The sequence below is a fragment of the Cervus elaphus genome, chromosome 16, assembly GCF_910594005.1.
Source record: "Cervus elaphus chromosome 16, mCerEla1.1, whole genome shotgun sequence".
Taxonomy (NCBI): Eukaryota; Metazoa; Chordata; class Mammalia; order Artiodactyla; family Cervidae; genus Cervus; species Cervus elaphus.
In genome coordinates, this window is record NC_057830.1 from 9948561 (window position 1) to 9969022 (window position 20462).

The window sequence follows — 20462 nt, forward strand, 5'->3', positions numbered from 1 at the left end:
GTATATCCGGGGTGGAAAGAGGAGAAAACTGCTGCATGGTCAGTGAATAAGAATTATAGGGTCCAGATATAGTTCACTGGTAGTCTGGCCTATAATGCAACAGTCCTCTATTTTTAAAAAAATGACTGACAGAATGCTTACTAAGGAGATGGAATTAGAATAAGCCATACTTGAGGTCACTTGTTATATCCCGAACTTAAAAAAAAGGGATCTCTGTGGACCAATGGCTGGGACTCAGGAAATGCTTCACTATACAAAATAATTCTTTAAAGGACAGTTTTTTAAATAGGATTTTACTCTGTAGCAAGTGTGTAATAAAGAAAAAGTTTATGTTTAGGAATACCCATTAGGGATTCCTTTTCCCAGAGTTATCTCCACATGAAGGGTACACGTAAATAACCAACAGAAAAGAACTTGCACAATAGAGACATCATGTTTGCTTTCTAAAAATTTCATTGAATCTTGACACAATGGCCTAGCTTTGGGTAACACAAAGGATGCCAAACTTCAAAGCAAAATGGAAGACATCTTCTGAAGAGGCAGAGGCTCAGTTCTGAACTTCCCGATGCAGTCAGCGTTCCAAGTGAACTCAACAGGATGAGGTAAAACCTCTGCTGCCTAACGCGGGACACAGCTGCACTCTGCGTCCCCGCCGCCTGCTCCGAGGGCCCTCGCTCTGGCCGGAGCTGTTCAGCCGGCGCCGAGAGCTGCGCCTCTCTGCCCGAGGGCCTCCTGCACACAGCACAGCCAGCCTGCTCTCTGGGCCCCACGGAGTCCTGAAACACGTACCAGGCAGTGGAAAGCCAGGTTTCAAGAAGTCGAAGTCCTGAGTGCTCTGAGGGAAGCAGGAGGGCATTCAAACAAAAGATTAATAAAAACAACCTCTACAAAGTTCATGGAGGGGCCTGAAGATGAAAACTAAAGTTTTCCGACCATGGAAGGAGTTGACCAACACCCAGGGATTGGGCTGCTTGCCTGAAGTGGGAGCTGAGACAGAAATTCAATTCTTTTGAGGATTTATATACATGGTAATTGGCAAAACACATGATAGAACAAAACACATCAATTCCTTTCTTTTGAAAATGGCTCCAAAGGGAGAGTGAGGCTTGAGTCCTTCTTCCATGGTCCTGCCTATTCAGCCATCCAGAGCTTGAAGGTCCTGTCATAGGAGCAAGTGGCTATGAGCTGCCCATCGGAAGAAATGTCTAGGCCCATCACTTTGCCTTCGTGGCCGGCCAGAGTCTTCAGAGGGGACCAGCCTGGGTGAGTCCAGATCTTGGCTGTGTTATCATAGGCACCCGTGAGCAAGAAATTCCCATGGATAGCTACAAAAGAGAAGAGGAACTACTTCAGGAATTGAAATATTCAAAACAGTGTAAGAAAAAAGAACCCAAATCTGCGGGGTGTGTGCTCAGTCGTGGCTGACTCTTTGTGACCCCATGGACTGTAGCCTGTCAGGCTCCTCTGTCCGTGGAATTTTCCAGGCAAGAACATTAGAGTGGGTTACTTCCCTGGCGGTCCAGTGGTTAAGACTCCATGCCTCCATTGCAGGCGGCATGGGTTTGACCCCTGGTTGGGAAACTAAGATCCCACATGCCACATGAGGGGGAAAAAAAAAAAACCTAAAGCAATTAAGAAGACTGGAGTGGGTCGCCATTTCCTCCTCCAGGGGATCTTCCCAACCCAGGGATCAAACCCGCGTCGCTAGCATCTCGTGCACTGGCAGGTGGATTCTTTACCGCTGTGCTACCTGGGAAGTCCTCAAATCCACTAGAACATGCTATTTTCAAAAAGATGGTATTTTGGCATTCACAAAATGCCAACACTCCAATCTGCATTTCTACTAGTCCGCTAAAAAAAAGGCAACAACTACAGACTTAGGGAAACAAATAACATTATTAAGGTCTTTTGGCTCTTTCCCTGAGACTACCTATTCAGAATAATATTAAGAATTAAGTGCTTGGACCTTCCATGGAAAGCAAAACATGCAGAGAAGTCTTCTTTACTTCCTAGCAACAAGAAGTATGCAGTCAGCTCTGTCTGAAAGGGTGGTTGAGGGAAGGAAATTATCATTTGTTCCTTCAACAGGGTCCAAATTCTCTCATGTTCCCCTTCCAAGTTAAGCTAACCCCTGGCCTGCATTTCACGCAAATGCAATCTGTTTGTCTTGTAGTTAGGCTTACAACAGAAGGAAAACTCACGCTCAAACTTGACACCCGTCACTAAGTTCTGATGGGCAGGGATGGTATAGACACAACGTCGCTGTCGAAGGTCCCACACTTTGCAGGTGTTGTCACCACTGCCAGTTGCAATGTGGTAGCTGTGGGTCAGATATAGTGATGAAGTCAGAAACACAGAGTACCTGCTGACCAATAACCCTGTCCACCCCTCGTTCAGTGAGCTTATTTACCCATTGGGGGAGAAATTTATTCCATATATTTCCTTCAGGTGACCTTCTAGGAACATGATACAACGTCCTGTGCGCAGGTCCCAAACTCGACCAAATGCATCCAGTCCCCTGATAAAACAATTCATGAATGAGTATTTTGAACCCAGTTCTCTGTGGAAGCAGGCAGATGTCAGAGGTGAGACGACTGAGCTGCCCCGGCTATGTGGAAGAAGCCTTACCCAGTGCCAGCCAAAGAGCCATCTTGATGGAAGGCAATGTCATACACACCCATGCTGTGGCCCTCCTGATGCAGGATCTCCTCTTGAGCTTCCAAATCCCATAAGCGCCATGATCGGTCATAGCTTAAAAAGTCAAGCTAACAATTAACCAGCAGATACTCAAAGTGTACAAAGTGCTATAAATTACAAGTGTACAAAGTGCTTCAATGTACCAAGTGCTGTCAACAGTTCTAGCTCAAGTTATATTTCTGAAACTACTCATACAACCATATTAACAAATTCTTTTCTGGCATAAATAATGTCTCCACAACTAAGCATATCTGTCTTGGGTGCTAAATGGGAAACTATGGACTGCCTATGCCTAAAAAACTACTTCAGTGGCTATTTTGAAAAACAGAATTCCCTCAGAATGGTCCAGAACAAAGACTCTGTTGCCTACTTTCTTCCTCAATTTCACTGTTACGTCCTTCCATTCACTGAGCATTTACTGGGTCCTAAATTGAATGCTGGGGATATAATCAATCACAAACAGATCAACAGAATATAACAGAATAGACAGTATACAAATAGGCCCACATATACATGGTTAAATGATTTTCAATGAGGCCACCAAAGCAATTTCAGTAGTGAAAATCTCAACAAATGATGAGAAAACTGTAATACATATGGAAATAAATATAAAACACAAAATCCTCAATTAAAAAATGGGTGAAGCACCTGAACACTGAACAAAAGAAAATACACAAAGGGTCAATAAGCGTATGACTCAATACCAACAGTCATCAGAGTAATAAAAAAACTGAAACCATGAGATTTCACTACATACTTGCAAGACTGGGCAAAATGATGAGACAGGCAATGCCAAATGTTGCAAGGATGTTAAAAAAAAAAAAACATAACACTAGAATGCTGGGAATGCATAATGATACCAACACTACAGAAAACCACTTCCAAGTTTTAAAAGTTAAACATACATCTACCCTATAACCTTGCAATTGCATTCCAAGGTATTATTTATTCAAGAGAAAGGAAAGACAAATATGTCCACAAAAGTACTAGAAGAGAGTATGTATAGCAGCTTTATTCTTATCAGCCAAGAGCTGGAAACAGCCCAAGTGTCCACCAGTGGGAGAAGGGATAATCTGGCAATAAAAAGGAACTACTGATACATGCAACGACAAGAATGAATCTTAAAAATGTTGTGCTGAGTAAAAGAATCCAGACACAAATGAGTTTATAAGGTATGAATAGATAGACTTAATTTATGGTGGCAGAAATCAGGGCAGGGGTTGTTTTGGAAAGGGGAGTTGGCTGGGAAAGGCATGGGGGAACTTTCTGGGGTGATGCAAATGTTCTATCAACAAGTGCATGGCTGTGAGCATAAATGATGCCATCTTGGGCCCATACAGTTCTTCCTGTCCTCCTGCTGACCCCACCCAGAACTGTACTGTGTGGTAAATCACTTTTCTATTGTCAAGGGTTTTTATTAATAGTTAATAGATATTGTTTAACAACCATTAGGACCAGGAAACCTCCATGCTCTGTTAGTCGTCAAACAATGAAGATCTTTGCTGATGTATTCCCAGCACCTACTGGTTACCCATTCATAAATCTTGACTTAGGAATGTACTTCCTACTTCCAAGCACAGACCCCCATACTCTAGGTTAACTATAAAATTGCCACAACGGCTTCATGAAGGTGCAGTGTAGCTGTGAATGCTTCAGGACTGCTGACTGCCAGATCCCACCCTGTAAGTGACCCTATAATAAACTGGTCCACTGGTTATACGGATGGAGTTGTCCACCTTGATTACTCATCTCAAGATGCTTCTCAGGGACATCCCTTGTGGTATGGTGGATGAGAATCCACCTGCCAATGCAGGTGGGTTCAATCCCTGGTCCGGGATGATTCCACATGACGTGGGCCACCCATGCGCCACAACTCCTGAGGCCTGCGAGCCTAGAGGCTGAGCTTAGTCAGCAACGAGCAGCCACTGCGATGAGAAGCATGTGCACTGCAACAAAAGCAGCTCCCGTTCATCACAACTAGAGAAAGCCCACAATCAGCAACGAAGACGCAGTGCAACCAAAATTAAAAAAAAAAAGATGACCTCTCAGTTTGGTGGGCACTTTTTGTTCCCTTGGACCTCCAACAACAGGGATGTGGGTCATGTGAATGTATGCATTTGTCAAGACTGACTAAATTATACACTTAAATCCATTTCACGGCATATAAACTGTATCTCAAAAACTTCCTTAATAGATTCTGGCCTCACTGAATTTATAGAATCAATGAAAGAGACTGATCTATAAGCAGTGAAGTTATAATACAATGTATAACCCACTCTGCCGACCCCCTCCACCAAAAAATGCACTTCTAGTATTGGCCAAGAAAGAGAACGGGGAAAAACTCTAGCTTTCTGGCAATTAGTGACCGAAATTTCAGATTAACTGCAATTTAAAGCCAAATACACGTAGCCTTAACTGTACCATATAGTCTTTTTTGATTCTGGTTCATTGCATTCCAAGAAAATATTACTTGAAGATCTCTACTCTAAAAATTTCCTTGGCAGTTATCCATAAAGGGTTAACAAGGTGCCCCAGGCCTGTATGGACGAATAAAGAGGATGGCTTACCAGGTGGTACCTAAGAAGCGTCCTGATGGATGCCACATTACACGGGCCACACGCACTGTGTGGCCTTCAATATCTGCCACCGGTTCATCACTGAAAAGGAACCAAATATCGTGAGTAAACTATTTTACAGTCATGCAAATATTCACTGAATTCTTTTCCTAACTGTTGAGCACACAGGCACTCATTCTGCACGGGCTCACAGGCCAAACTGTGCCTGTCATCTGTTAAAATGTCAGGGCCAACAGTAACCTCACCACTCCCCAAGGTTATAGAAGCTTCGGGGCTGTCACACGTGTCCACAGGGGAACTGCCCGCTCTTTGCTGTTCAGTGGCTCAGCTGTGTGCTACTCTTTGCGACCCCGTGGACCGCAGCGCGCCAGGCCTCCCTGCCCTTCACCATCTCCCGGAGCTGGCTCAGACTCATGTCCACTGAGTCAGTGATGCCACCCAGCCATCTCGTCCTCTGTCGTCCCCTTCTCATCCTGCTTTCAATCTTTCGCAGCATCAGGGTATTTTCCAATAAGTCAGTTCATCTCATCAGGTGGCCAAAGGATTGGAGTTTCAGCTTCAGCATCAGTCCTTCCACTGGATATTCAGGGTTGATATCCTTTAGGATTGACTGATTTGATCTCCTTGCAGTTCAAGGGACTCTCAAGAGTCTTCTCCAACATCACAGTTCAAAAGCATCAATTCTTTGGTGCTCAGCATTCTTTATGGTCCAAATATCACATCCATAAATGACTACAGGAAAAACCATAGCTTTGATTATATGGACCTCTGTTAGCAAAGTAATACCTCTGCTTTTTAGTATGCTATCTAGGTTTGTTATTGCTTTTCTTGCAAGAGGCAAGTGTCTTTTAATTTCAAGGTTGCAGTCGACATCTACAGTGATTTTGGAGGCCAAGAAAATAAAGTCTGTCACTGTTTTCATTGTTTCATCTATTTGCCATGAAGTTATGGGACTGGATGCCATGATGTTAGTTTTTTGAATGTGAATTTTAAGCCAGTTCTTTCACTCTCTTCTTTCACTTTTCATCAAGAGGCTCTTTAGTTCCTCTTTGCTTTCTCCCACAGGGGTGGTGTCATCGGCATAGCTGAGGTTATTGATATTTCTTCCTGCAATCTTGATTCTGGCTTGTGCTTCATCCAGCCCAGCATTTCTCATGATGTACTCTGCATGTAAGTCGAGTAAGCAGGGTGACAATATACAGCCTTGACGTACTCCTTTGAAAATTTTGACCAGTCTGTTGCTCCATGTCCAGTTCTAACTGTTGCTTCTTGACCTGCATACAGGTTTCACAGGAGGCAGGTCAAGTGGTCTGGTATTCCCATCTCTTTCAGAATTTTCCACAATTTGTTATGATTCATACAGTCAAAGGTTTCAGTGTAGTCAATGAACCAGAAGCAGATGCCACAGCACTTCAATAAACACTGTCCTTTTATTTCAGTTCACTATGTCAACAAACTCTTAATTCTATACCACTTAAGATTAAGAAAAAAATAAAAGATACTTCAACCTAACAAGCAAAATAATTTCTCTGAACCAAAGGACTGCTGAGATTCTAGAAAGAAACATACTTTGATAGAGATGCAGGGCGCTATCAAACAGTTCTGGTCCAAGTGGATTATAGATAATTTCATTTCAAACTTCAGCTTGTTCAAGGATCCACATGAAAGAAGAACTCCTAAACAGAGGCTTAATTTCTTTTCAGTGGCCATTAAATTCTACTACCAGCAACAGCGGAAAGAAGATCTGAAACACCAGTGAAAGGAAATAAACACAAACCCTAAAGAGGGCAATTAAAAAGGGAACACTGTTAATGTGCATACACAGAACTAATCAAAGCCCTAGGGGAACAAATATTGCTAGGTATCACCAAAGCCAATTAAAACTTGCTGTGCTCACAGGTAAGATCCTGTCTAGTAGAGTGGAGACACTAATTAGCTCCTCACAAAATCCTAGAACAAAAGCTTCATGTGCTTTCCCCAAGAAGGAAAACTAAGCAACTGAATTCAGAAGTCTTTTAGGCAACAAGGTACTTCTAACCATTTCTGGGCAAACAATAATCACAAACACACTAAAACAGACAAACAAACCTGTTGTAATTAGAAAATATGGTTTAGGTAAAGGATGACAATGTTGGGAGGAGACATCACTTCCCTGGCAATACTGCTAGCCATAACCTTCTTTCCCTCCCCTGTGGCTGTTTGCTAAGAACCAGTGTGCTGTCTGGAGTATTATTTTCAGTCAATCTATTGCATGGCAGGTATAATGGATCGTTACAGAATAACGAGCCAGGAAAAAGTGGTCACTATAGTAGAGGCAAAAACCGAGGTACAGAGTTCTAGGTCCCTAGGGCCAACCCATCAACTATTTACTGTGTTGACGGCCATGTGGACAGAGCAGGAAATATTCACCTGTCAAGGCTCCACAGCTTCACAGAACCGTCAGCAGCACAAGAGGCCAGATTGACGTCTTTTTGGTCCAAGGAGACCGTGGATTTGGGGTGGAATACGATCGCTCCCACGTTTGTGTTATGGCCTGAAGGAGTATAAAAGATGGAAATTAAAGGGCTGCTGTTCCGTTATAACTTAAGTGTAAACATACACAATGAGGAATATTATATACACACAGTTCAGAAAAAGTGAACCTATAAAGTATTAAAGTAGTTATTCAACTAGTAAAAAATTGAACTTTTAAAATTTAAACTAACGTATAAATTACATTAAAAAAAAAGCTATAAACACCAAAAATGTTTCTTGCTTTAGAGATTGTAAATGCCAGACTGGGGCTGGACATGAGAGAGAAATATGCATATAACGTCATTATCATTCAGCCTTGCAGTCAAAGAAAACCAAACCAAGTCAGATCATATCAAGAATTAATCGTGTGTATACTGGGTTTGAGTGTCTGGTAGAGCTTGAAGAGTTATACTGCTTGACAAGAGTTCGAATTGGGAAAAAGACCAAGATTTAGGTAAGAGTATGACCCACCTCGAAGGGTGTGAAGGAGGTTGCAATCAGGAACAGACCAGAGCTTGCAAAGCCCACTCCTATCAAATACAAAGGAAAGCATCTCAGCCAGGGTTGGTCTGGGAAGGAAAAGGTATCTTGGTAACATTACTAAAGGACAACTTCTTCTTACCCCTCAAAACCGTTACAGTGGCAGACAAAAAAAGAAAAGGCTTATCATTTGAAGGGTATGTAGGAAAGCTATAGCCAGGTCTGATGCAAACAAAGGCCTCTACTGGACTATAAATATTACAGCACAAGCTGCTCTTAACTTTTGGACCAATTTCTAGGGAAAGTAGGACAAATTAAACTATCTAACTGTAATATTAATAATGATATTATCTCCTTAAATATGAATAGCATATTACTACTTACAAAGTAATTAAAAAAAACTGCTTTATTTTGAAAAATTCCAACCAATTACTTTTTTAACATCTCAAATGATCCTTATAACAGACTTGTGAGGTCCCTAAGACAGGAACGATCATTTCCGCTTTACTTGTGTATTCACTTTATTTTCTGTGATCAACTTTTTAAATGGAGTATAGATGATTTACAATGTCGTGTCAGCTTCTGCTGCATAGTGAAGTGAGCCATCACTACTTTATAATAAAGAGAGCTGAGGCCTGAAGAGGTGGACGGATCTACGTAGGTCCTTGGTTTTCTCCTGAATGGCAGTCTCGATTTCTGCCTAGTCAAGTAGCTTCTGTGTACAGTGTAAGGAAGATTGCCCCTCACTAGATGACAATGTCCCACAAGGACAACTAAGTAACTGAACAGAACAAAACAACAAAGTTTTCACATCTTAAAGGTTTTTTGCACATGCCATGGCAAAAAGAAACCAGAATATATACAAAAACAGTAATTCGCTTTACTTTACAGATAAAGAAACTGAAGCTTACAGAGATGAAGTATCTTGCTTAGGTCATATAACTAAAAAAGAAAAGCTATATCAAAGTGTGTATAGTTAGTCCATAAACTCCCTGTATTAATATATCTGCTCCAAAATGATGCTAATGCCAAGAATATGACTGACACATGCTAACTGAAAGCTCTATTATAAACTACAATGGGTACATATTAGCATCTCTAGTTTGATGTGATCATGAGCAGCAGAGGAAAATGGGATAGCAATGGCCTTCTATTTATTTTTTACTTTTTTTCTGAAAGTCGCTCAATCGTGTCCGACTCTGCGACCCCATGGACTATACAGTCCATGGAATTCTCACAATGCAGGCGGATTTTTTACCAGCCGAGCCACCAGGGAAGCCAAGCAATGGCCTTCTAAAACAAAAGTTGACTTTCCCCCCAGAACCCCATTTAAGGAAAACAAAACAAAATGAAACAAAACACTGTAAAATGGGACTTACCAACAAGCCGTGGCCAGCATTTTGGAATCGGGGCTAAAGTGACAGTAGGAGATAGGCCGATCATCCCCAATCTGACTGCAGAAATTATTCAAAGACTTAAAAAAAGGACAAACAAGGAATCATTAATTGCTAACCCAAGATTTTCTTGGCTTTTCCACCATAAAAAAAAAAGAAAAAAAAAAAAAAAACCTTTTCAGTTTTAACCCACCCTAAGATTCCCCACCCCTCCTTTTTTGTCAGGAGACACTTCTACTAATGAATGAATGAATGAATGGAGTCAAGGCTTCTCTGGAACTCCCCCATGCTGTCATCTGCAGTCATCTGCAGTCTGTGTCGCTAGCTTCTCTGTCAGCTAAAGATAAGCCAGAAAGCCATGGCAAGATCTAAAGCACAGTCTAACATATTAAAAGGGATTAAAGGACAGGAACCATAGGCCTCTGCCTGGTACAGAGGACAGTAGGTCCCCTGCCACCTTAACTGATGGATCCTCCCAAGCAGCAACAGTGCAAGCAAAGAAGATGATGTATAGCTGCCTTTCTTTGCCAGAGGCGGGCCAAGGTAGAACATTTAATAAACACTGCAGAAATCTTTAAGACATTGGGCAATCGCTGACAGCGTCTTACTCGGAGAGATTTGTGCAGCTCTTGCATCTGGGAGGTTCTAGTTGTCTCAGGAATCTCTTTATGGAGACGGGCCTCTTCCAAGCGTTTCATTGCTCTGTAACACAGAAAACAACATTACCCTGGGCAGACAGGCTGGAAACAAGGGTCCACAGAAGTCTCTGTACCTCTCAATTTCAACTAACAACCACAGTCATTATAAAGCAGATCCTCAGTCCCTGAGAGGAAATAAGAAGTATGCTTCTTCCTCCTCCTCAAATTTCTCCTTACCTGGGCAGTGAGTAATTAGCAATCCACAATCTAGCAACCTTCAGGCTGTTTGGTCCTTCATGGTACCAGGTCTGCTGATACTGAAAGTTAAATAAGAGCAGAAATGTCAAGCCTGAAGCATCCCTGCCTTTTTCATAGCTATCAATTCCCTACTGTAACTGCCCAGAAGAAAGGTGAATTAGTTCAGTATAATATGATGAAATCTGGGATATGCGCTTTCTGCTGTGTTTCCTTCTATGAGTTCTTATTGGATGATTTCTGGTTCCTTTTTAAAAGGAAAACCAGGAATGGTGTGCTTCTTTCCTGAAATGGGAAACTCGCTTACCTCCGTTTGTATCTACAAAGGAACCACAAACAACTGCCAACAACTATTCCTCAACAGCAGTCTCCAACCCCTGCTCTGCCCCTCATCCGAGGCAAAGCAAAGCTCTGAGAACAGAAAACAAGAGAACTGCCCCCTTGTTTCCTGCATGCTTACACTATGAAGCCAAGGACGTATTTTACCTCTTCTTTGGACTTCTTTGATTTCTCATCATCTTTTTTGGTCTTTTTTAAGGCATCAGTACCGACCACTGAGAGGATATTTCTTAACCTGTAACAAAGAAGATCAGAATTTAAATAGGGTTGAGATGAGGTAAAGTAAGACCTTCACTTTACTTCACTCTGTGCCACAGTGTGTTGGATACTCTTGACGCGTTAAGTACAAAAAATGACTAAGAAACAGCCCTTGACTTCACAGGGTGCTAAGGGGAATCATGAGTAAACAACCTAGACTTGGAGGGCATCAGGGAAGGCCTTATGGAGAAGATGCTCTCTAAACTGAGACCTCAATCAACCAAGTCACTAGGTCAAGAATGTTCGGAAAGGACAGCTAAGGCAGAGGGTTCAACAAATGTGAAGGTCTGGAAGCAAGAAAAGCATGTTGAGCCTGGAATCAAAACAGTTCAGTACGGCTGGAGCATGGGGTACTGGGAAAGGCTGAGAGAGAGAAATGGCTGCGAATCGAAGGAGGGACCAGGTCACAATGCGCTCCTAATGCCATGGTGAGGAGGGCTCACACTGGAGAAAGACTCCTGGAAAAGTATGGAGAAGAGATTAAAGAGGGAAGAACAAAGGAGGGCACTCAGTATACTGTGGTATCCTCCCACTTGAGTCTTAATGGACTGAATAAGACAGTGGCGGGGAAGACTCAAGACATTCACCTAAGGGACACAAACAGTAAAAGTATATCCTTTGCAAGGCTATTAACAAAGTAACATACCATGATAGAGCATGTCGGGGCTTACTTTACCAGGGATCAGAGGTTAGGCAGGGCTTAAGGAGGTGGTATTTATGCTGAAACCAAAAGAATTAAAACGCTCTAAAAGGAAAGAGCTCCAGCATTCTTGCCTAGAAAATCCGTGGGCAGAGGAGCCTGACAGGCTACAGTCCACAGGGTCCCAAGAGTCAGACACAACTTAGTAACTAAATCATAACACAAAAGGCAAGAGAAGGGAATAAAAAAAGGAAAATTAAGTTGAAAAACAGGGAAAAAAAAAAAAGCTTGAGTATCCTAGGAGGACCATTATGGCTACCGAGTCTAGTAAACTGGGGAAGAGTGGTACAAGGTAAGGATGAAGAGCATGTCAGGAGTTCTTTACTCAAAGTTTAGTAAGAGACACTGTAGGATTTTAAGCAAACAATTAATATAGCACATCTGGGGTTATTACAATAGTCTAAATTTGAAACTAGTGGAGGGAGAGAAAAGAGGACATCCTGGAGGTACATTTCAGAAGTAGAATAAACAAGATTTTGCTGATGGGTAACACAGAAGGTGACACAGATTTTTAACTGAAAACTGTGTGAACGGTTGTGTTATTTGCAAGGAGAAAAGGAAAAGGATGGAAAATAGATGAGTTCAATGTCAGTTCACTTCAGTTCAGTCGCTCAGTCTTGACCCCATGGACTGCAGTATGCCAGGCTTCCCTGTCCATCACCAACTCCCAGAGTTTACCCAAACCCAGGTCCATTGAGTCGGTGATGCCATCCAATCATCTCATCCTGTCATCCCCTTCTCCTCCTGTCCTCAATCTTTCCCAGCATCAGGGTCTTTTCCAATGAGTCAGCTCTTCGCATCGGGTGGCCAAAGGACTGGAGCTTCACCTTCAGCATCAGTCCTTCCAATGATTTCCTTTAGGATGGACTGGTTGGATCGCCTTGCAGTCCAAGGGACTCTCAAGAGTCTTCTCCAACACCACAGTTCAAAAGCCATCAATTCTTCAGTGCTCAGCTTTCTTTATAGAGACCAACTCTCACATCCATACATGACTACTGGAAAAACCACAGCCTTGACTAGATGGACCTTTGTTGGCAAAAGTAATCTCTCTGCTTTTTAATATGCTGTCTAGATTGGTCATTAACTTCTCTTCCAAGGAGTAAGCATCTTTTAATTTCATTCAACATAGGTCCATGAATAAGGTAAACTGGAAGTAGTCAAGCAGGAGATGGCAAGAACAAACATCAACATCTTAGCAATCAGTGAACTAAAATGGATGGGAATGGGCAAATTTAATTCAAATGACCATTAAATCTACTACTGAGGGCAAGAATCCCTTAGAAGAAATGGAGTAGCCATCATAGCCAATGAGAGAGTCTGAAAGGTAGTACTTGGGTGCAATCTGAAAAACGAGAGAATGACCTTGGTTCGTTCCCAAGGCAAACCATTCAATATCACAGTAACCCAAGTTCAAGCCCCAACCATTGATGTCGAAGAAGTTGAAGCTAACTAGTTCTATGAAGACCTATAAGAGCTTCTAGAACCAACACCAAAAAAAGATGTCCTGTTAATCACAGGGGATTGAAATGCAAAAGCAGCAAGTCAAGAGATACTTGGAGTAACAGGCAAGTTTGGCCTTGGAGTACAAAATGAAGCAGGACAAAGGCTAACAGAATTCTGCCAAGAGAATACACTGGTCATAGTAAACACCTTTTCCCAACATAAGGGACAACTTTACATGTGGACATCACCAAATGCCAGATTGATTTTATTCTTTGCAGTTGAAAATGGAGCACCTCTATCCACTCAGCAAAAACAAGATCTGGAGCTGACTGTGGCTCAGATCATCAGCTCCTTATAGCAAAATTCAGGCTTAAACTAAAGAAAGCAGGGAAAACCACTAGGCCATCCAGATACGACCTAAATCAAACCTCCATAATCATACAGCAGAGGTAACAAATAGATTTAAGGAATTAGATCTGATAAACAGAGTTGAAGAACTATGGACAGAGGTTCATAATACTGTACATGGGCACTGACAAAAACCATCCCAAAGGAAAAGAAATGCAAGAAGGCAAAGTGGTTGTCTGACAAAGCCTTACAAATAGCCAAGGAAAGAAGAGAAGTGAAAAGCAAGGGAAAAAGGGAAAGGTATACCCAACCGAAAGCAGAGTTCCAGAGAATAGCAAGGAGAGAAAAGGCCGTCTTCAATGAACAATGTGAAGAAACAGAGGAAAACAGAAGGGGAAAGACTAGAGATCTCTTCAAGAAAACTGGAGATATCAAAGGAACATTTCATGCAAAGATGGGCACAATAATGGACAAAAACAGTAAAGACCTAATAGAAGCAGAAGAGATCACAAAGAGATGGCAAGAATACACAGAAGAACTGTACAAAAAAGATCTTAATGATCTGGATAGCCATGATGGTGTGGTCACTCACCAAGAACCAAACATCATGGAGTGTGAAATCATGAGGGCCTTCAGAAGCACTGCTGCCAATAAAGCTAGCAGAGGTGATGGAATTCCAGCTGAGCTATTTGAAATCCTAAAAGATGATGCTATTAAAGTGCTGCATTCAGTATGTCAGCAAATTTGGGAAAACCAGTAGTGGCCACAGGACTGAAAAAGGTCAATCTTCATCCTAATTCCTAAGAAGGGCAATACTAAAGAACGTTCAAACTACCAGACAATTGCGCTCACTTCCCAAGCTAGTAAGGTTATGCTCAAAATCCTGTAAGCTAGGCTTCAGCAGTACCTGAATGGAAACGTCCAGATGTAAAAGCTGGATTTAGAAAAGGCAGAGGAAACAGAGACCAAGTTGCCAACATTCGCTGATCATAGAGAAAGCAAAGGAATTCCAGAAAATTCTGTCTCACTGACTATGCAAAAGCCTTTGACTGTGTGAATCACAACTCTGAAAAACTCTTAAAAGAGATGTGAATACCAGACCATCTTACCTGCCACCTGAGAAACCTATATGCGGGTCAAGAAAAAACAGTTAGAACCTTATATAGAATAAATGACTGGTTCAAAATTAAGAAAGAAGTATGACAAGGCTGTATATTGTCATTCCGCTTATTTAACTTATATGTAGAGTACATCATGGAATTGCCAGGCTAGATGACTCACAAGCTGGAATCAAGATTGCTTGGAGAAATATCAACAACCTCAGATATGCAGATGATACCACTCTAATGGCAGAAAGCGAGGAGGAACTAAAGAGCTTACTGATGAGGGTGAAAGAGAGACTGAAAAAGTCAGCTTGAAAGTCAGTATTAAAAAATCTAATTAGATGGCCTCTGGTCTTAACACTTCATGGCAAATAGAAGAGGAAAAGGTGGAAGCAGAGACAAATTTCCTCTTCTTGGGATGGGGAAAATCACTGTGGATGGTGCCTGCAGCCACAAAATTAAAGATGACTGCTTCTTGGAAGGAAAGCAGTGATAAACCCAGGCAGTATATTAAAAAGCAGAGATACCATTTAGCTGAAAAAGGTCCATACAGTCACAACTATGGTGTTTCCAGTAGTCACATATGCATGTGAGAACTGGACCATAAAGAAGGCAGAGCACTGAAGAACTGATGTTTTCGAACTGTGCTGCTAGAGAAGGCTCTTGAGAGTCCCTTGGACAGCAAGTAGATCAAACCAGTCAATCCCAAAGGAAATCAACCCTGAATATTCACTGGAAGGACTGATGCTGAAGCTGAAGCTCCATACTCTGGACACCTGATGAAAACAGCCAACTAACTGGAAGAGACCCTGATGCTGGGAAAGACTGAAGACAGCAGGAAAAGAGGGCAACAGAGGATGAGATGGTTGGATGACATCATCAATTCAATGGACATGAACTTGGGCAAACTCCAGGAGATGGTGAGGTACTGGGAGGCCTGGTGTGCTACAGTCCCTGGGGTTGCAAAGAGCCGGACACGACTTGGTGATTGACCAACAACAACAACCAACTTAAGATGTCAAATTTGAGACTACAGAATAGCTAGGCTACAGAGACCTGGGAATCATCAGACTCCATGCCATGGGAGTCCATATAAACCATGCCACGGGAATGGACCCGATCCCTCATGGTTGGTGTAAAGTAAAGTAAAGTTGCTCAGTCGTGTCCGACTCTTTGTGACTGTAGCCTCCCAGGCTCCTCTGTGCATGGGATTTTTCTAGGCAAGAGTACCGGAGTGGGTTGCCATTTCCTTCTCCAGGGGATCTTCCTGACCCAGGGATCGAACCCAGGTCTCCAGCATTGCAGACACACGCTTTACTGTCTGAGCCACCAGGTGTAGGACAAGGACAAACAACAGTGGTTTATAAAGGTTACGCGGGGGGAAACGAGGCTTAGAAGAATTAGCTAAAGAAACAGGAGGAAAACCAGGAGGATTGGGTTTTATGGGAGCCAAGGAAAGGGAGTGTTTGAAGGATGGAATAGGTGGCAGTGTACGAGGGCTATTCTTAGTAAAGATGAGCTGATAACCTTAATGAACAGCCATTTCAGTGTGGTACTGGTCAATCAGTTTGCACTGGGTTGAAGAGTGGTAAGGGCCTTAAGAGGGTAAATGTAATAAGTGAGGAATAGTTGAGCCCCAAGTCCTGAAGAGGCAGGCAGGTCACATCCTTGTAACTGCACACGACTAGCCTGTCACTGAGAGATTTTGGAACTTCAGAATCACAAGAGTAGCATTATTTGAGGACAGTACTTCTTTTCAATAACATCCAAAAAACACTTACCATCATGTTTTATGTTAATGACAAAAAACACATTTGCTGTTTAAATTTTCAGAGTTCAGTGACAAAATTTTACCCAACTCAAAACTGCATGCTAAGGAGAGGAAGGGGACGGAACATGTTAACATCTTCACAGTTTATAAAGAAAAATTAGTAGAGGAGAATAAATTGGCCTAAGACTTAGATTATGGACTAAACCATATTCATACAACTTAATGAGATATTCTGTCAACATTATGTGAGACATTCTATTAAAGTTTTAGCTACAAATACCAACTAAATAATGGCAGAAAGTGAAGAGGAACTAAAGAGTCTCTTGATGAAAGCAAAAGAGAGTGAAAAAAGCTGGCTTAAACTCAACATTCAAAAAATGAACATCATGGCATTTGGTTGAATCACTTCATGGCAAATAGATAGGGAAAAAGTGCAAAATGTCACATTTCATTTTCGTGGGCTTCAAAATCAATGTGGATGGTGACTGCAGCCATGAAATTAACAGACTCTTGCTCTTTGGAAGAAAAGCTATGACAAACCTAGACAGTGTATTAAAAAGCAGAGACATCACTTTGCTGAAAAAGGTCCGTATAGTCAAGGTTGTGGTTTTTCCAGTAGTCATGTATGGATGTGGGCCGTAAAGAAGGCAGATTACCGAAGAATTGATGCTTTTGAACTGAGGAGTTGGAGAAGACTTTTTTTTTTTGGAGAAGACTCTTGAGAGTCCCTTGGACTGCAAGGAGATCCAACCAGTCAATACTAAAGGAAATCAACCCTGAAAATTCATTGGAAGGAATGATGCTGAAACTGAAGCTCCAATACTTTGGCCACCTGATGTGAAGAACCAACTCACTGGAAAAGACCCTGATGCCGGGAAAGATTGAGGGCAGGAGAAGAAGAGGACGATAGGATGAGACAGTTGGACGGCATCACTGTCTCAATGGACATGAGTTTGAGCAAGCTCTGGGAAACAGTGAAGGACAGGGAAGTTCATGGGGTCACAGAGTCGGACATGACTTAGTGACTGAACAACAACAACTAAAATTTGGAACTATAACCCTGTGATTAAAAAAAGAGTAAGTACTTAGAAAGGGTACCTTTCTCTTCTTTCAGCAGGACCTTCTCCAAAAAGTGTGATGGGTTCCCCCAAAGCTCTAAGGCAAGCTTTGACCTCTGAGTCATCTGTGGAAACGTTGATTTGCCGAGCTCGCTTCCTTCTCTCAAACTCTGCTAACACTTCTGCCTGTCTCTCACTGATGTGCTCTTCAATTTCAAACACTTCTCCTATAAACAGAGCAGGAAATATCAGCATAAATCACCAATCTTCTTCAATTAGGGAGAGAGAAATAAGTTTTTAGAACTGGAGTCTGCTTGCCTCTAGGGACACTTAACTAATCTACTAGAAATTTTACAGTTTCTCAGTTCATTAAAGTATGCCAAACACAGAAAACTAAATGAGGTTTTAAAGGCCAGAAACTGGTTCAAGTCATCTTGTTTCATTTGGCAACTTACACTTATATAAACACACAGCTTTCATGAGACAATGAGAATATAGAGCACTTTTAACAAGTTAACTAGGCTTTCTATCCATGGAAAAATAGAAACATTATTTTAACAGTTGTCAAGGTTACTTTCTGAAACAGTCTCAGTATAGGAACACTAGCAAACATAACAATAAACTGGAAATAATTACCATGAAAATGATAAGCCTTAACTATAAGGCTTTTTGGCTAATCTAGTAGCTAGTTTTAAAAGTCACATAAAAAACAAGCATTTGGATGCGAAGTGAGAAGTACAGTAGTGATGCAGTCATGTTTAAAATAACATAAAAGGTTTAAAACTCATGAAAAGTGCATGTGTACAGGAAAGGTGTGGGAGGGTCGATGAGAAACTTGACCGAAGTCCTATCTGCGGAGAAGTCTTTTTATACCCTTCCATACTGTCTGAATTTCTTATGACAAACATGAATGATTTTATTTTAAAAATATAGTAGACTACTAGTTACTGGCATGAAAAAATACCCTCAACAGTGTGTGCATACTTATTCGCGTACTTGTTTCCAACTCTTTGTGACCTGGTAGACTGTAGCCCACCAGACCCCTTTGTCCATGGGATTTTACACATGTGAAAATACTCGAGTAGGTTGCCATTTCCTCTTCCAGGGGATCTTCCCCACCCAGTGATTAAACTCACCTTGTCTCCTGTGTCTTCTGCATTGCAGGTGAATTCTTTACCCACTGAGCCATCGGGAAAGCCCCTTTAACCGTATTCAGAATGACACATGCAGGTTATAAAACAATTTGTTTATCATTTAACAATTTGTTTATCATTTATGGAAAAAAAAATGTATTTTTTTTTTTTATTTTTTATTTTTTGCGAGCCAGCCAGGAGAAAATGTATTTTTATAGCTTTATTAAGTTCTTGAAATTATATGGCCCCAATTAAAGACTACAAGTTTTTCTACTTCATATGTTTCTGTATTGTTTAACTGCTTTCAAAATAAAGATGGCTACCACTTTAAAATTTAAAAGTGATAATTTCATTTCGGGTGAAAAGCAGTTTGAAAACTAAAAAGAGGAGAATATTAGGAAACACAGTAGCTCCAAGCTAACGCCAGAACTACGCTAGATCTCCAGAAGACAAAGGGAATCACTCTGAATCCAAATGCACACTGAATAAATTCCTAGTAAAATTACTAACAATTCATTGAAGAAAAACTGTATAAAAGGTTTTAAGAAAAAGGTTCTCTGGATGATAATACCAAGGCAGGTAGGCAGATATTTGAAGTTTTTTGACATAAACTAATGATATTTAAGTTGAGGCAGGTAATCATTACAGAAAATTTGAGCACCAAAGGTAAAGATGAACTCACAATTTGCATCTTACCAGAGGTTATGTTAATGTTTCCTGCCTCAATTCCTGCTTTGAGTCCTTCTTTTCCCAAAAGCCCAGATTCTCCTTTGGCCAGACGCTCCCTCTCTTTCTCTTCCAAACTTCCATAATAGATGTGTGGTTTCTTCACAACAGGAGCCACTAAGTCATCTGGTGCCTTAGTTTTGGTTGCCTGCTAAAACAAAGACCTACATTAATTAACCTAAAACTTAATCGTAGCAATCGAATAGGTTTCCCAGCAGAATGCAGCTTATTTAGAGCTTCAAACCTATTTCTTCCCCCACACAAAGGACAAACCAGACACCAGTTAAAATGTGTCTTCCTTGATCTGGGGGTGGAAGGAGAGAGTGGTTCCAGTCTCTTAATCACTTAAGTTTTGCAGACAGGAAGAGATGGATAAAACTAGTCAATTTCTTGTGCTGATTTTTCTGTCAAAGGTTTTCTCTCGAACACGTTTATTTCATACAGTTGCAGCAAGTGCAATCTCGGCTTTTAAGAAATTTCCAGAATTATTGCTCATCACAGGGGATTTCAAGGACAACTGAAATAACCAACGCGATGGTACGTGGGACAAGTTAGAAAGTTACTGTTCATACATTTCAAACGTTTCGGACATGAAGCAGTAGATATTAAGTTAGGAGGCCTCGTTACATCGGAAAGTGTCGTAAATCTTGGCCAAGACTCTACTCCCTTTCAGAGCTCCGTTTCTGAACCAGACGGAAGAGATATTTACATTTCGGGGCTGTAGTGAGAGGTGAAAATGAGCTAAAACAGATGAAAGCACTCAAGAATTAGGAAAACACCGCAGCCTTCCCCCTCGGCCCTCCACCGCCGTAGCCCGTTCCCTAACGGCCCTGTTTCGCAAAGACCCCCACCCCTCAACGCTCCCTGCCAGAATGAGACCTGTACCGTGGAGGAGGGTCGTGAGGAAGCCATGCTGGGCTCCCGTGGCCGCGAAGCCCCAGCGAAAGCCGTGCTCTACGTTTCAGACCGTCCACCGCGCGCCCAGCAAAGCGGAACTGCGTCATCGACCGGAAGTGGTCCGAGGGCCGA

At 41.8% G+C, this 20462-nt stretch overlaps 1 protein-coding gene across 5 annotated transcripts; it reads right to left on the minus strand.

The window, feature by feature from the left end:
• Positions 1-435: 435 nt before the first annotated feature.
• PRPF4 (pre-mRNA processing factor 4) lies at positions 436-20457 on the minus strand. Of its 5 annotated transcripts, none has more exons than XM_043927799.1 (14): positions 20319-20457; positions 19404-19584; positions 17615-17801; positions 11041-11128; positions 10537-10616; positions 10270-10363; positions 9647-9741; positions 8259-8317; positions 7683-7806; positions 5265-5354; positions 2629-2751; positions 2411-2518; positions 2202-2320; positions 436-1325 (listed from the first exon to the last, which is right to left on the minus strand). In XM_043927799.1, exons 1-14 carry the CDS (start codon positions 20343-20345, stop codon positions 1132-1134), a joined length of 1569 nt encoding a protein of 522 aa, XP_043783734.1. In that variant the 5' UTR covers positions 20346-20457; the 3' UTR covers positions 436-1131. The 5 variants fall into 5 exon arrangements, with proteins under 5 accessions (XP_043783734.1, XP_043783735.1, XP_043783733.1 ...); XM_043927800.1 differs by having other exon boundaries at positions 19404-19581; positions 20319-20453; XM_043927798.1 differs by having other exon boundaries at positions 19404-19581; positions 20313-20424.
• Positions 20458-20462: the final 5 nt, after the last annotated feature.

Bases quoted from the DNA above. Each gene is read 5' to 3' on its own strand.
- PRPF4 (XM_043927797.1), bottom strand. From the start codon at position 20,345: ATGGCTTCCTCACGACCCTCCTCCACGGTACAG. The intron at 11,129-17,614 runs GTACCCTTTCTA...TCTTTGTTACAG, and splicing joins CCTGCTGAAAGAAGAGAAAG to GTTAAGAAATATCCTCTCAG. The intron at 7,807-8,258 runs GTGGGTCATACT...ATACTCCTTCAG, and splicing joins CCTCCTTCACACCCTTCGAG to GCCATAACACAAACGTGGGA.